Source organism: Miniopterus schreibersii, assembly GCF_964146895.1.
Source record: "Miniopterus schreibersii genome assembly, chromosome: 8".
Classification (NCBI taxonomy): domain Eukaryota; kingdom Metazoa; phylum Chordata; class Mammalia; order Chiroptera; family Miniopteridae; genus Miniopterus; species Miniopterus schreibersii.
Window position 1 is genome coordinate 4,927,807 of NC_138109.1, and position 15,938 is coordinate 4,943,744.

The window sequence follows — 15,938 nt, forward strand, 5'->3', positions numbered from 1 at the left end:
AGGTTCTCGCCAGAGGCACTGCGTTTACCCCAGCGGCAGAGTCTGGAGCCCGTAATGAAGGAGGCTGACAGTCCATTAGCAGCACAGTGGTCCGCGGGGCTCGGAGGAAGGGAGCTGTCATCCACCTCACTTCAAAGGCTTCTGAGGGTGAAGTCAACTGTGTGTGTGTGTGTGTGTGTGCGCGTGTGCACAGGCATGCACACAGGTGTGCATGTGTGTATAATCTAAAAAAAAGAATGTCAACCACAGCTGTGCCTGTGAAAATGGACAGACCACAGCCTAACATCATGAAGAGGAAATGTCAACAACTTTCTTGTACTCTGTCTTCCCAACCCCTGGGGACAGGTCTGAGATAATCCCTTAACTACAGAACAATCGTATGGCAGGATCGGAAGACCCTGGGGGTCTCCTCACACACACCCTTCTCTGAGGTCCAACTCTTCGCTTCAGTGTTCCTGACAAGGAATCCTCCTTTCGCTTGAATGCCTCTAGTCACAGGGAACTCACCGCCCACTGGGACATGTCAAACATCTCACTTGCCATTCCTCTAGCGGCTAGAAACTTCTTCCTGACCTAAGAGCTAAAACTTGGGGCCATATAAGTCACACGCAAAAAAACACACAAACCACCAAAAACCAATCTCTTTTCCCCAAAACAGCCCTCTTGCGAGTCTCCTTTCCACGCTGATGTGGTTTTAAGCGCCCTCACCAGTCTGCCTAGTGCTTTCTGGACAAGGTCCAGTTTGTTAATAACAGCTTCAAAATGTGGTTCCCATACTGAGAGACGTAAAATCTCTGCTGCAGCAGCTTCCAGTGTGAAAACACATGCATGTGCCGTAGAAATAAAGTTCCTCTAACTGGGTTTTCATTCATTCCACATTTCACATCCTACTGTCAAATGCCTTGCTGGAGTCCAAGTGTACCGAACCCGCAGCGTGCTCTTGATCCACCACTGTATTTGCTCTATCAATGAAAGAGAAACTCAGAAAGAAGGAAAGGTGCCTGGGAACAGACCCAGCTTTCCACCTGTGGTCTGACAACACGGGGATGGGCAGAACCTGTGCCTTTAGTGTCCTTTGTTATGGACGCTAATCTATTAATTCCACCTCAGGCCACATTAACCTCCATGGAAGTCAGAGCTCACCAACTCAAACAGAGCTTTGGGCCAGGTCACAGGCTCAGATTCTTGCTTGTTTTAATGCCAGAATGACAGAAGAGTAAGACAATAAATTATGTACTTGCACTTTCCTCATTCCACCATGGGGCCAGCACTGGGCTTCCAAGGGCACTGGGTGGGACTTTGTGCAAAGGTCCTGCGAGGGGTGGGGGGCGAGAGAAACACTTTGAGTAGGGGAGGTGGACGAGGCAGGTCCTGGAGGGAGTGGGTGCTTTGGAGGCTGGGCAGAAATGGGGATGGGGCTGCACGGACTAGAGCCCTGCAGGCCATGGTACTCGTCAGCAAAGAGGGCTGCTGTCAGGGGCATCCGGAGCCCTTCCAGAGCAGTGTCCAAGGAACACGGGTAGATGCCAGGACTGAACCCCAGCATGAAGTAGCAGAGAAGTGACTTTAGAGATACTGAGCAAATGGAGCAAGGGCCAGCCAACATCCCTGGCTTCTGGCCCCACAGAGGCCAGGACTCCTGGATGATGCTACAGGGATGGGGGCCAGCCTGAGAGGTGACTGTGGCTAAATTTCTAGCCACCCCATTGGGGAGCAGAATAAATCTGGGTCACAGAAATAAAAGTATGCAATGTTGTATCCCAGAGTCATTAATAAAAATCATACCCACCACATCTACTGTCATCACTCCAGGGAGCTTCCCCTTTGGGTATTAAACAGTTGATTTTGGGGGCCCAAGTATATTGCTTCATATTTAACCATGTTGTTTTGTTTATTAATCCTCACCTGAGGATTTTAAAAAATATATCTTTACTGATTTGAGAGAGAGGAAGGGAGAGGAAGAGAGAGAGAGAAACATCAATGATGAGAGGGTGTCATTGATCAGCTGCCTCCCGAACGCCACCAACTGGGGATCGAGCCGGCAACCTGGGCATGTGTCCTGACCGGGAATTGAACCTCGATCTCCTGGATCCTAGGTCAATGCTCAATAGCTGAGCCATGCCAGGCCGGGCCTGAGGAAATATTTTTCCATTGCTTTTCAGAGAAAGTGGAAGGGAGAGAGAAACACTGACCTGAGAGAGACACATTGGTTGGTTGCCTTCTGCACGAGCCACAACAAGGGCCCCGGATGACATTGCAACCGAGGTATGCGCCCTTGACTAGAATCAAACCAAGGATCCTTCAGTCCATGGGCCAATGCTCTATGAGCAAACTGGCTAGGGCTATTCATGTTAAGTTTTTCCTTTGACACATCAAAGCCACCTTTTGATTTGTTGTCATTTTATAAGCTCTTCCTCCAAGATTTACAAAACCTGCGATTTGGGCTGTCTAATTCTGATCTGTAACAAGTATTGAACCTGGCTGGGCAGAGGGCAGAGGGCAGGCCCACACTTGCTGCTAAAGGCTTCCTTGCCTGGCATGCTGATCAGTGAGCTCTCTCCCACAGCTTGTTCAGTCTCCCAGAAAGTCACCTAACTAGACTGTTATCTACTCCACATCTCTCTGCTTTGTTCATAAGGATAGATTGTCAAATGCCTCACTGAAACCCAAATTGCTCTATCTACTCCACATTCTCAATCTATCAACACAGTGACCCTCTCAAGAAAAAAGAAACATGAAAGTAGGAAAGGACAGGAAACAAGGTTAATCTGGCCTGACTGGCTCTGAGTGGCTCCTACTGCCTTTTCTACAGGCTCCATCAAATCTGGTCAAATCCTACCCAAAGTAGGGGTGGGGCATGATCTTCATCACTAAAGATCATGCATCCCACCCCCACCAAATGTCCCAATGCCCATGTGCTGGTCTCCTGAGATTTGTGAATCAGAGTTCATAATCAGACAAGACAAGAAGTAGGTGGAAAGCAAAGAAAAAACAGAAACTAATAAAAAAAATTTTTATTAACAAGTCTAAAGAAAACTTTCATTGAATCAGGGGATGTGATACAAATTATGGTGACCTGCATATAAAACCTGGCACCAAGTTTGGCCTTTTAGAATATTTGTATATAAAAATCTGCATTAAAATCTGCACCAGAACACAACGCGGAGGCTGACACCCCAACAGGAGCCCTTACAAAGGTGGGTCAGGTCTATGGATGAACGCAGGAAGTTCTTGGTCCTACAGCCTCAGGGCTGAGCCCTCTGTGAAAACAGCCTGCTCTGAGGAGGTGCTCAAAGAGCTGGTCTCTGAAGGGAGGACCTCTGTGAGCACCAAATGCCACAAGCCTGGTGTAACACAAAAATGGTGCTGGGAAGAAGGGCTGTTTCCCTTGTTACAGGCTCTGACCACTATCTGAGGGTTCCAGATCTCTGCAGACAAACCACCTTCAACTTCAGAGGAACTTTTGCAATTTCCAGATCTGTGTTTTCCAAGTAAGCTGACCAATTCCAACTCAAGGAGCCAAATCATATAATTAGCTTGATTTTAAGGATTAAGAACTACTTCTCAGGTCATTTTCTGCAGGCCAAGCCCCTGAAACAGCTATCAGAATGGCTATCATCACAGCAGAAAAATATAACGTGATGGCCTCAATCTATTTCAATCTCAGACCAAATGCAACTGAGCAGTTCTAGCCCAGAAATTATATTTCACAGGCAACTAAATAAAAAGCAGCTTTGATCAACGTTGGAATTCCCCCATTCTGGGTGCAAAGTATCTTTGCACAAGGCAACTGAAGCCTCTGGGAGAAGTAGTGTCAATACTGCACATTTGTCCTCAAGGAGGAAGACACAGTTCCTTCCCTGGCAGGGCCTATCATTTGTCTGAACAGGGTCAGGACTGTTTGTCTACTGGATTATTCCTTCATGGAGAAGCTGGTGTCCCTGGTCTCCTCATTCTGTGGCTGGCTATGCAGAAAGTGGCAACTGTCCCAGACTCAGTTGCTCAGCTGCTGTGCAAACAGGCTGCTGGGATGGGAGGCAAACAAATGGGAACCGGATAGAAATGGAGGGTGGGAGTCAGGGAGCATTAGGAGAGGCAATGGGGGCAGGGAAGGAAGAAGCCTTGTGGGCGGTAAGTAGCTGGCAAGGAGAGCAGTGCTTCTAAAATTCCAGGGCTCCTAATAGTTGTGGAAAGGGCTGGGAGCCACTCCTGTCACTCCAGCAGATTCTACAGAGGGAGAACAGCTGCTCTGCCCATTTCTATCCCAAAGCAGAGTGATTTTCTCAGCTGCCTCCAGGGATGGGTCTTTTTTTTTCCCCTTCCCGGTCCCCTCTAGATTGTCTTGCTGTAGGTGATGTGACACTTTTCCTCAACAGTAGCAAGAAGTGAAAAGAGAGATGAAGGACAAAAGCCTCTGAATCTCTATTTAGGTAAATACCCGAGAGCAACTTTAGGCTGTTAATGAGGGACTTTCTCTGGTGATATATTTCAGGACCCATATGCTCAGAGGAAGGCGCTCTTTGGTATCATGCGGGCCTGACACCAGTCATTACCATATCCTTCAAGACCAAGATAACAGGAGGACACTTGGCCCAATTACTATGACTTTCAGGACTGGAGGCCAACTCAGGTGGCTCCTTCACAAAGTCCTTGGGCCTTTTAGTCCCCTCTAAAGTGACCTAACAACACCCTCTAGTGGAAATTATAAATAAAACAAGGGCCATACAGCCAGTTCACCTTCTGATACCAGTGGGTTCAAGATTCCCCATAAAACAGAACAAAACATTATCTTTAAGAACTTAATAATTTAAAACAGGTGGGAGTTCATAAGCCATCCTTAGGCCCCTCGCTGCCAAATCACCTCTCTTGAGGCTGTGCCTTCAACACAGCCTCAGATAGGGGGACATACTGATGGAGGAGCTCCTGGTCCCCTTAGAGTTTGGGAAGACTGCCCGCTGGTGCCAGAATGATGCCGAAGACGTAGAAGATCCCCAGGAGCAAGTTGAGTTTGGCGGTCCTCTGGGGCAGTTTGTTGAAAGTCTGGCTTCGGAACTGTCTCTCAAGGGAGAAGGCCATGGGAATGGTGAGCAGGGGCAGTGCCAGGCTGATGCTGTAGTGTGTGGCCAGGATGCTGAAGATGAGGTAGGGCAGGAAGAGCAGCATGTTGTAGAGCATGTAGGAGAAGGTGGGGCCGACGAGGATGGCGAGAGTGACGATGCCTGCCTCCCGGTCGGACTCCATGTCCCTGGTGTTGTTGGAATGGAGAATGGCCTCAGTGCTAAGGGCAAGGGGGATGGCGTAGACCAGTGGGAAGACTGCCAGGGACCCCACCTGAACAGCGTAGGCGAACATCACGGCCAGCGGGCCAAAGGTGATGAGGATGACGAGGTCTCCCAGAGCCACGTACTTGAATCCGACTCCTATGGCCAGAAAACCCAGAGAGCTGGTGTGAGATCAAGGCTGGAAACTGAGGAACTGTTCATGAGTCAGAGACCAGCCACTCCTGGCTGGGAGGGTGAGTCCGCAGAAGGGGAGAGTGGCCCGTCACTGAGTTCCCTTCCCTTCCAGGGATAAGGAGGGACAGAGAACACTAATCTCTTAGCCCTTGGTGAGATTTTAGAGTCATACCCAATCTTTCCTTCCTAAAGCCCCCTGACAAAGTTCTGCAACAAAGAGCAATCCACACACAGTTTAACAGGAGAGCCCATGAAGGATCTAAAAGTGTGGTCGGCAGTTACAACAGACATCAGCAGAGCAAGGACATGGGCCAGGTACAGAAGGTCACCAGGGTGGAAAGCAAAGAACAACTGTAGGGTGGGACTTTGCCCCCAAGGTGACCTTTTCTCCCCTAGCATATCACTGGCCATGCAGTTTGGACCCCTTGGCCATTCCTTCCTAGAGATAACATCTAGGCCTCAGTTGTATTTCAGCTCCAGGCCCAGAAAAGCAACAAAACCAGCCACAGCTGACTGAGAATCAGCTGTGTTGAATAATTACACCCCCCCACCCCCGGCACCCACCAATCAATCAGTGGAACCTAGACCTTGAGAGGTCACACCTGGAAACCTGGAAACCTGCTGAATATTCTACTGAGATCTTTCCCTGGGACTGCCTCTAAAATCTCCACCCTTAAAACCCTTAGGATGGAAGACCCAGTGCTCTCTCCCTCCCAGGGAGCTTGCCGGTGCCTTTTCCTTTCCCCCACCCTCACCCCAGGCATGTTACCATTACCTTCCTCAATCCCAAGCTCCAAGAGCCCTTCCTTTGCCTCTAAAACTTATTTCCTAAGCCCATTTCTTCTAGAAACTACTTCTCCCACTTCTGTAATTTTACCAAATAAACGTTCTCTTGTAGTCTGGGTCTTGGCTCTGAATACTTACCTAGCCAGAACCCAAGTGCAGAGGTTGCTGAACCCAGGTCCCGTCTGACCTCACTGGTCAGACACCTGATGCCATTCTGCTGCCTACAACAAAAGGTTTTACAATCCAGTTTTCAGTTTCTTTCACCCTTCACCAGCCCCTGCAAGATACCACTTCTGTCTGTAACTCCGTCAGCCCAGGCCCTCACAGAATATCCACCAGTCCCTTACTTTTCTGCCTCCTTCCTCTACAACCTCTGCAGGCACCTCTGGTTTTGACAACCCCCAGAATCTCAGTGAAATTTCAGGGTTCCCAAACTCCACTTAAGGACACTTTCAGCTACATAATGAGTAAAACAGCTAAGACGATGAAGTTACAAAGCTGCTTCCCCTCTCTGGTTCCCATTAAGTTGAAGCTAAGTCATCCCTAACTCCTCATGTACTGCTGATGAACTTCAAATCCTGTAATGAACTTTTTAAAATCTGTCCAGTTCTCTCCAACCCCAATGGCACACTCCAGCCCACCTCACTCCATCCCCAAATCAACGTCACAGTTACTTTATGACTGGAATACTGCAACACCCCCCCAATTATCCCTCGGCTTCCATTCTTATAACAACCTCCCCTCCCTTCCCTAATCTAATCTTCACTCTGCAGCCAAGTGATCCTTTAAAAATACTAATCTGACCATGCCCTCTGTTCCCTCCAACAAATACCTGAAAACCCTTATCGACAAGCTGTCCCCAGGATAAAAGCCCAACCTTTGACCTGGCTCATCTCTGGCCCTGCCTCACCTAGAGCTCTCCTCCCCTCTCCCCTCATGCTCCTTTCAGTTCCTTAGGCCTTGAGATTCATCCGCCCCCCTTTGTCTGGCTAACTCCTTCTTACCCTTCAAGACTGTAAAGGCCATTCCTTAGGCAGCCGTCCTTCACCCCTACACCACATTCGCCCCCTTATAGCATGTTCCATGGCACCCTGACTTCTGCTTTCATAAATTTCATCACATTTCTCATTAATCTCTGTCTTTCCCAAAAAACGCTAAGTCCCTTGAGAGCAGGGCGTTGTGTCTGGCTTGTTCTCAGCTCATTTCCCAATGCTTGGCACGAGGCTGAACTGAGCACAGAGCTACAGTAACAAGCACCTGATAGCTGGGACCAAGGTCAGAACAAAAATCCCATTTGAAGTAAAGCCCCATGGAACGGGTGAGAGGCGATCCACACATATACTGCCAAAGAAGCTTGGGAAACCTCCAGATCTAAACAAGCTATTGAGGCATGGCCTCAGCAACAAGAAGACTGCTGGTGACCAAAGCACATTAACCAGCCTAAAATGATAAGGGACAATGGTCTGCAGAGGATCTGAAGCCACAGCAGCTGGAAAGCAAGATTCAGCCCAAGATTACCTTCACACTAGTAGTGGGCTTCTTTGATTTTTGTCCCATCCTCCCAGCTTTATTGCGATATAATTAACATATAACATTGTGTATGTTTAAGTTATACAACATGTTGACTTAATATACTTACATTACAAAATATTCCCAGCATAGGTTTCTTTGGTGCTAAACGACTACCCTTGGTCCTTTAGAATGAAGCGCCCCCTGGGAAGTGTATCACAGGCATAGCCCCTTATTCCCACCAACACACAGCAAGCTAATTCTGTACTCAAGCAGTGTTTTGATAAATAATTTGGTTGTCTGAGGACAAGTCCTCCAGGAGGAAGTTCTCTCAAGCAGAACATTAGCTCCAGTTCTGAATTAGTAAACTGATGTCTCTTGTAGTATCTCACACATTTAGGGACGATAGTAACCCCCCTTATCCTCATCTAAGACCCCCAAGGGATGTCTGAAACCACAGGTAGTGCCGAACTATATATATACCATGTTTTTTCATATACACACTGTACATACCTTTCCACTTAAAGGAAACACTTTACAGCTTCTCTCTGGCACATCCGCATCACCAGCATCACCACTCTTGTGCTTTGGGGCCATTATCAAGTAAAGGTCCCTTGAACACAACCACTGCAATACCTCGACAGTCAGTGTGATGAGCAAGGAGTTACTACATGGCTAACAGGCAGGGAGTGTGCACAATGTGGACACACTGAACGAAGGGATGATACACGTCTAGTGTGGGACAAAGCAGACAGCACGTTATTGCATCACGCTGCCCAGAGCGGCACCCAATTTAAAACTTATAAACTGTTTATTTCTGGACTTGTCCATTAATATTTTTGGACCATAGAAAACTGAAACTACAGAACGTGAAACTGCAGATATGGGGGGGCTGCTGTACCGCTGCTCTAGAAAGATGAGGGGCAGGAGATACTCCCAGCACAGATCTAGCAAGTTTCTCCACCACCTGCCTGCTTTCCTTTGGCTTATGTTCTCAGTTCTCCAAGCGAACTTAAGGGCTCTGGCTATGGAAGAAGACACACAGCTCTAAAGCCCTGATCTCTGGCTAGATCACCCAAGAACACCTCCTGAGATCACCTGGCAAAAAAATGATGTGAGCAAGTTGAACAGAAACCTGTGCCTGCAAGGATAAGCCCCCACCTTCAACAGGCCCTACCCAAAACCCAACCGCAAACCCACTCTAGGGATGAGAAAAGTCTGGCAACCTCCTAGAGGCTGTCTGACCCAAGAAAATGCTCGAGCCCTCAGGAGAAAGCCCAGTGTCCTGAGTGTCCAACATGTGGCACACCTGCTCCACCTGACTCAGAGATGTGGCCCACCTGGGAGTTTCCTTTAAGGCACTCCCACCCCTCCCAACACCATTTTCCAAATGAACCAGCATAGTGAACTACAGTTCTCTACATGGCAGCCAGAATGAACCTGTTAAAACATGAATCAAAATGTTGACAAGAATGTGGAGCCACTGGGACACTCGCACATTGTGGGAAAGAGCAGACCAACCACTTTAGAAAACACTTTGGTCACTTCTCATAAAGTTAAACATCATCTAGCCTATAACTCAACAATTCCCTTCCCAGGCATTTACCCAAGAAAAGTGAAAACAAATATCCACAAAAAGACTTGAACACAAACGTTCAGGCATAATAGCCAAAATATGGAAACAAGCCAAATGTTGATGACCAGGAAAATGGATGAGCAAATGGCGGTATGTCCATACAGTGGTCACTGCCCAGCAATACAAAGGAACTGCTAATGCCCATCACAACCTGGCGAGTCTCCAAACCCTCATGCTGAGCAGAAGCCAGGCACGAGGATTCATACTGAACGATTCCATTTATATGACGTTCCGGACCAGGCAAAATGAATCTACGTGAAAGAGATCAGAACACTGGTCATCTCTGGACAGGGATGGGGAGGAAGCACAAGGAAGTTTCTGAGGGTGATGGAAATGTTCTGTATCATGATTGGGTGGGGGTTATACAGCCATATGCATCTGTCAAAATTCATCAAACTGTAATACTTAAGATCTGTGCACTTCACAGTATGACTTTTATTGCTATATAATTGACAGTGTTAAAAAACCATAAAATCCGATTATGTCATTACTCTGCTCAATATATTTTATTATCTCCCCATTTGTTCATTCAATGAATATTAAGTACTGACTACAGGCCAGGCACAGTTCTGGGCACCACAGGTTCAGCAGAAAACAAGGAAACTAAAATCCCTAACCCCAGAGAGTTTATAGTCCAAGGGGGAAGATAATTAACAAAGTAAGTACTTACTCATGTTAAAAGGTAGCATGTGCTATGATGAAAAAGCAGAGAAGAGCAATAGGGGAAGTTGGGGGGGGGGGTGTCACAAAACCTGTGTGTTTATGTGTAATTTTATTTTTTCTCAGCTGCTGCAAAACCTTTGTTTTGTAATTTTAAATAGGGTAGAAAGCAAGGCCTAGCTAAACAGCTGACAAATGGGTAGAGTAGGTTAGAAGGGGAGTCATACAGATAGGAAAGAGCATTCTAACTCCAGGAAAGAGAATCTTCAAAGGATCTGTGAGTCAGGAGCATTCCTGGTGGTCCACAAATAGCCAGGAGGGCAGTGTGCTGGGGCATGTGCCCACAAGGAAAGAAAGAGGGCAGATCAGAGTGGGGGAGATGGGAGAAGATGGGCAGATAATGGCCCTGGGATCACTGTAATGACCTTGGCCTTTATTCTGAACTAGATGGGAGCAACTAGAAAGCTTTGAGCAGAGGACTGATGTAACTGTCTGTCTTATGTTTAACAGGATTACTCTGGCTGCTGACCCTGACAGGGGCAAGGGTGGGTGTAGGAGAGCAGTAAAGAATCTGAATACTCGAGGGAGATAAGGAGTGGCAGTGGTGGAACGTGGTGAGCAAAGGTCAGATCCCAAATGCATGTTGAAAAGGTCAGGTCCCAAATGCATGTTGAAAAGGTCAGATCCCAAATGCATGTTGAAAGTAGAACCAATGGGATTTCTTGACGGACTGGGTGAGAAAGAAGAGCTGGGACGTTGCCCGTGATTTTTAGCCTGAAGGACTAAAAGGATGAATTTGTCATCGAGTTAAAAGGGGGAAGGTGTGGAAGAGCGGGTTTCTTTGGGGGAAAGAACAGGAATTTGATCACAGAGATGTTTAGCTGGAGATGTCTGGAGACCTCTCGGAGAAGTTACTGAGGAAGAAGCTGAATAGGAGTCTGGAGACAGCTGGGAGAGAGGCATAAATCTGAGAGTCAACAGCTTAACAGATAGTATCTGAAGCCAGGAGACTGGCGAAAATCACGGGAGGAGGAAATGGAGACAGAGGAAAGCAGTTCAAGGACAGGCCTGCAAGTTGGGAATGAGGAGGAACCAGCACAGGAGACGGAGGCCCTAGAAGACCAGAATGATCCACCCCCGCCTAACTCTCCAACTGTATCTCCATTCCCCTCTCAAACACACTGGCCTCTCCGTAGGTCTAGATGTCAAGCTTTCCTCCACTCCAGTGCATTTGCATTTGCTGTTCCTTCAGCCTTGAAGGATTCGGCACCCGAATCAGGCCCCATGGCTGGCTCCCTATCCTCCAGTCTTAGTTTAAGTGTCACCTTCATAGAGAGGGCCTCTTCCTTCCAATACCACCTTATACTTTGTTACAGCATCCACTGATTTCCTTTATTGAACATTACAGTTGGCTGCAAGGACACCAGTCTCTTGGTCTTCTTTCTCCTCCAGATACTCCATCACAGTTTCCTTTACCTGTTCCTTCTTGACTCCCCACCTCTTAATGTCAGAGTGCCCAGAGCTGTCTTGGTCCCCTTCACATTTCTATCAAACTCCCTCCTCTGGTGGTCTCACCTAGTCGTACAGCTTTATGTGCCAGTGATTCCCAAATATCTATATTTCCAGCTCAGACCTCTCCCCTGAACTCAGACTCCTATATCCAACCATCCATTTGACATCTCCACTTACAGATCTAATATATTAAGATGCTCAGTCAATTATCTCCCCCAAACTATCTTCAACCTTTTCCATCTCACTTGACATCAACTCCATTATTCAAGTTGCTCAGGCCAAAACCTCTGAGTTATTATGCTTAATTCTTCTGTTTCTCTCCTCATATCCCATCTATCAGCAAACCCTGCCTACCTTTAAAATATATTTGAAATCTGACTACTACTTCCCTCTCCACCACTACCACCCTGATCAAAGTCACCAAACATCTCTTGCCTGGATTACTCAACACCGCGCTCCCCCGCCATCCCCCTGCTTCTTCCCTTGCTCATTCCCCTTTATCCATTCTCAATACTTTACTTAGCCAGAGTAATCCTGTTAAAACATTATGGCCTACATAATCTTTGTACCTCCCTGACCTCGCCAAACACACTTCTCTTACTTCACCTCCTTTCACTCTCTCCCTCATCCATACCCTGGGCTCCATGCTGCTCCTCAAACTTTTCAGGGACACTCCTGCCTTAAGGCCTTTGGCAATTAGTATTCCAAGGTCTGGGACACTCCGCTTAGCTAACTCCCTCACCTTTCACCTCCTTCAATCTTTGCTCATGTGTTACCGTTTTGATGAGGCCATCCCTAATCAAACTACTTAAAACAGTCCATGACGTCCCCCTCCCCTCCTCTACTTACTATTTCTCTCCAAAGCACTAATCATCTTTTCATATACAATAATTAGGGTACCAACTCATCGTAACTTACCAGGAACTTTCCTGGTTTCAGCACCCAAAGTCCCACATCCTGGGAACTCTCTCAGTCCTGAGCAAACCAGGACATTGGTCAACCTAACTATAACGTACTATTTTTACTTTCTGCCTCTCCTCACCATATATAAAGTAACTTTCACAAGAGCAGGGATCTGTGACTGCTGTGTTCACACAGAATAGTGCTGGCACGTAATAAGTTCTCAATAAATAGGGCTTAGCCGCCTGGCCATCACTATCTTAATGAGCCTGCCACAGTGAGTCGCCTAGCAAACTAGCTGAAAGTAATCAGCTGTACAATTTTGAGCTCTCAAGTTAATTCCACTAAAATTTGAAACGGTGGCATTATAAGACATGTATAACAAAAAGAAATTAGATACAAAAAGTTTCCATATATATGAATATGACTCATGAGTCATTTTTATATATATGTGTGTATATATATATGTCATACCCACACACACACACACACACACACACACACACACGAGTCATTTCTAACATCCAGAAGCCAAGCCGGGATTTTTTCAACCCACTCCTGTTTTCAAAATAATCCACATGACCCCACTCACTTATAGATGTCACATAAGTGGCCTAACTGAAAAAAGAACTTTTGATACCACTCTTCTAGTCCGAACTCCTACGCAAAGCAGCAGTTTTTAGTATACATGCAACTACGACCTCCAGCATGGGAATCAGGCCAATTCTTACCTCCTGTGTAGAGAAAGGAGCCTGACAGGCCTCCAAAGTAGATGAGAGCCAAGTGCTCCAGTTTCAGAGTGGACAAGTAGTAGAGGCAAGCGGCGCAGACACAGCCCAAAGTGTAGAGGAAGACTCCAAACCGGACAACATCCCGGGGCTCCAAGATCCGGTCCACCAGGGTCCTGTCATCACTCTTTTTGTGGTCAATGCCCTTGGAAAAGTCATAGTAAGTGTTGACCAAATTCCCAGCCCCGTGCACAGCCAGCACGGCCACGGCACAACCCACCAAGAGCCTGGGATCCAGGACGCCCTGGGATCTATAGGCCAGGGCACTGCCCAGGGCCACCGGGGTGAGGGAGGCGCTGAAGCTCCAGGGCCGCAGGGCCAGCACATAGGAGGCACACTTCTGCCTCCAGGAGCGCGGGAGAGGCCTGTCCCACTCCAGACGGTCGTCCCCCAGCAGGTCCCTGTCCCTGGCCGTGGCTGCTGTCTCCTCCGCCAGGATGCTAATCTTCTCCCCCGGGACCTGCGAGGCCGCCATGAAGGTGCACGTGGCTGGAGTCCAAGCTAACAGCGAGCCACCGACTGAACAGCGACTGCGGCGGGAAGCAGAGGGACGCGACGAGGCGGCCAGCCCTGACCTTCCTTCCTTCCTTTGGTTCCGCCCCGGGGCAGGGCTGGGGAGGCAGCAGGGCCCCGGGGCAGTAGCGAGCGGGCCCAGCCCGGCACCCCACGAAGCCCGGCAGCGCCGCTCCGGCTTCCTCCTGTCCCCTGGGCGAAGCCTGTCACCGCACCGCACGGGCGCTAGAGCGCGAGGCCGAGAGACGACCACCTCCCCGGGGCTCCCGGGGCCGCCATCTTGTGCGCCCGCCTCTGGAGGCCGGCGGGGAAACAGGGGCCCGCGGCACGACCTGGCCGGGCTGGGCGGGGCCGGGGCCCGGGGCGGGGGCGGGGACCCCGCGGCCCAGCCTCTCTCTAGCCCGGGGCTGCGCCGCTGAGCGGCTGCCAGACGCGCGGGACACGTCCTCGCTCAGCGTGCCGGGGTCCACGCGTGCGTGTGGCTTTTCCACTTACCAGGAGCTCTCGTTTCCCGAGTGGGACGCGTTCAGGTGCTCGTGCGGTGTGAACAAATTGTGAGCATCTATTGAGCACTGCTGTACGCAGCAGGTAACAAAATGGACCAAAATCAGGGAGCGCGCTGAGGAAGGTATAATTACCCCCCCACTTTCCCCCCCTGGCTTTTCAGAGAGAGTGGAAGGGAGAGAGAGAGAGAAAAACACCGACGTGAGAAAGACACGTGGATCCCGGCTGTGGGCTGAAGCTCTAACCACCGGGCAAACCGGCCAGCCCCCCTTTTAAATGAGAAACTTGAAGCTCTGAAATGGGAAATGATATCTAAGAGGTTATTAACTATCATGATCATCCCAACGGTTAGTTTTACTCCATCCTGCTTTTATCTACTGTGCTATAATGCCCACCAAAATGCCTGATACTTTGTAAATGCTCAATAAGTATTAGTCATTATTTTAACATAGTGGTTAAGAAAGCTCTTTGTAAATCTGAAAAAGAGACCTACAAATGCAGTGGTCACTGTTGCTATAAAACCATCTTAGTTAGAAAACAGCCTTATCATGTCTTAGGGTGGCAAAAATCTCATATTATTGGCGGATATGAAAATTGGTACTTCCCTCAAAGAGTTCGATTATCACAATACCATCAAACTAGACATACATTTACCCTCTGACCCTGTAATCTTATTTCTGGGTATTTATTTTGGTATAGTGCCAGGGAATAAAATTATGTATGTACGAAGGAATTCACTGTAGCACCATTAGTAATAGCAAGAATTCGGAAGCAACACAAGGCTCCATCAACAGAAGACTGGAAGAATAAATGATGGTACCTGCATGTGGTGGAATATTATGCAGTTACAACAACAGAAGAACAAGGAAGCTTTCTATGTACTAAGGTAGAAAGATCTCCAAGATACACTAAATTTTTTAAAAGTACAGAACAATGGTATAGTGTAACAAAATGGAAAAATAAGAATATATATTTATATTTGCTTGTATTTGCATAAAGAAATTCTAGGGATACATAAGAACTAAGAAAATAACTAAAGGGACAGGTGGAGCAAGACTTTGTGATAAATACATTTTTATTTATTTTGAGATTTGAACAGTGAGTATATTACATATTCAAAAATGTTTAATGATTAAATACAGAGATGCTTAACACAAGTGAAAAATGTGAAATTCACAGGAACAATTATTTCATAGAAGAATCAATGCAATGAAGAGATTCTAAACCTAAAGCAGTAATCATAATTTTTTCCCCCCAGTCTGCCACAGGATATTACCAAACCTCTTTAATTTGGCAGTTTAACACTTCCGGAAACTTGCATTGCTTCAAAAAACACTTCTTCTTTTTTTTTTTTTTACACAAGTAATTGATGGTAATGTATAAAGAAAAATAGTATGCCTTCCCCAAATTTCATTACGCCTTAATTGTATATTTTCCCTATGGTAACACAGACATATAAATACATAAATGTTTTTAAGGGTCATATTATACTGTTGTATAATTTATATATTTTTTACAAATTGTGAACCCTTTTCCTTCTTAGCAAATATTCATCTATGTTACGATTATTAATGGCAACATACGTTTTCCTTAATATAAATGAATCATATTTTATTTAATCAGACTCCTGTTGTGAAATACTTAGGAATTTTCAATACTAATTATAAAACACGG

At 47.1% G+C, this 15,938-nt stretch overlaps 1 protein-coding gene across 2 annotated transcripts; it reads right to left on the bottom strand.

Annotated features, from left to right (window-relative positions):
• Nucleotides 1-2,999: 2,999 nt before the first annotated feature.
• Nucleotides 3,000-14,057, bottom strand: UBIAD1 (UbiA prenyltransferase domain containing 1). 2 transcript variants are annotated; one of them, XM_081144536.1, is made up of 3 exons: nt 13,191-14,057; nt 5,332-5,420; nt 3,000-5,245 (listed from the first exon to the last, which is right to left on the bottom strand). In XM_081144536.1, exons 1-3 carry the CDS (start codon nt 13,720-13,722, stop codon nt 5,060-5,062), a joined length of 807 nt encoding a protein of 268 aa, XP_081000662.1. In that variant the 5' UTR covers nt 13,723-14,057; the 3' UTR covers nt 3,000-5,059. The 2 variants fall into 2 exon arrangements, with proteins under 2 accessions (XP_081000662.1, XP_081000661.1); XM_081144535.1 differs by having other exon boundaries at nt 3,000-5,420; nt 13,191-14,050.
• Between the last annotated feature and the right edge of the window lie 1,881 nt (nt 14,058-15,938).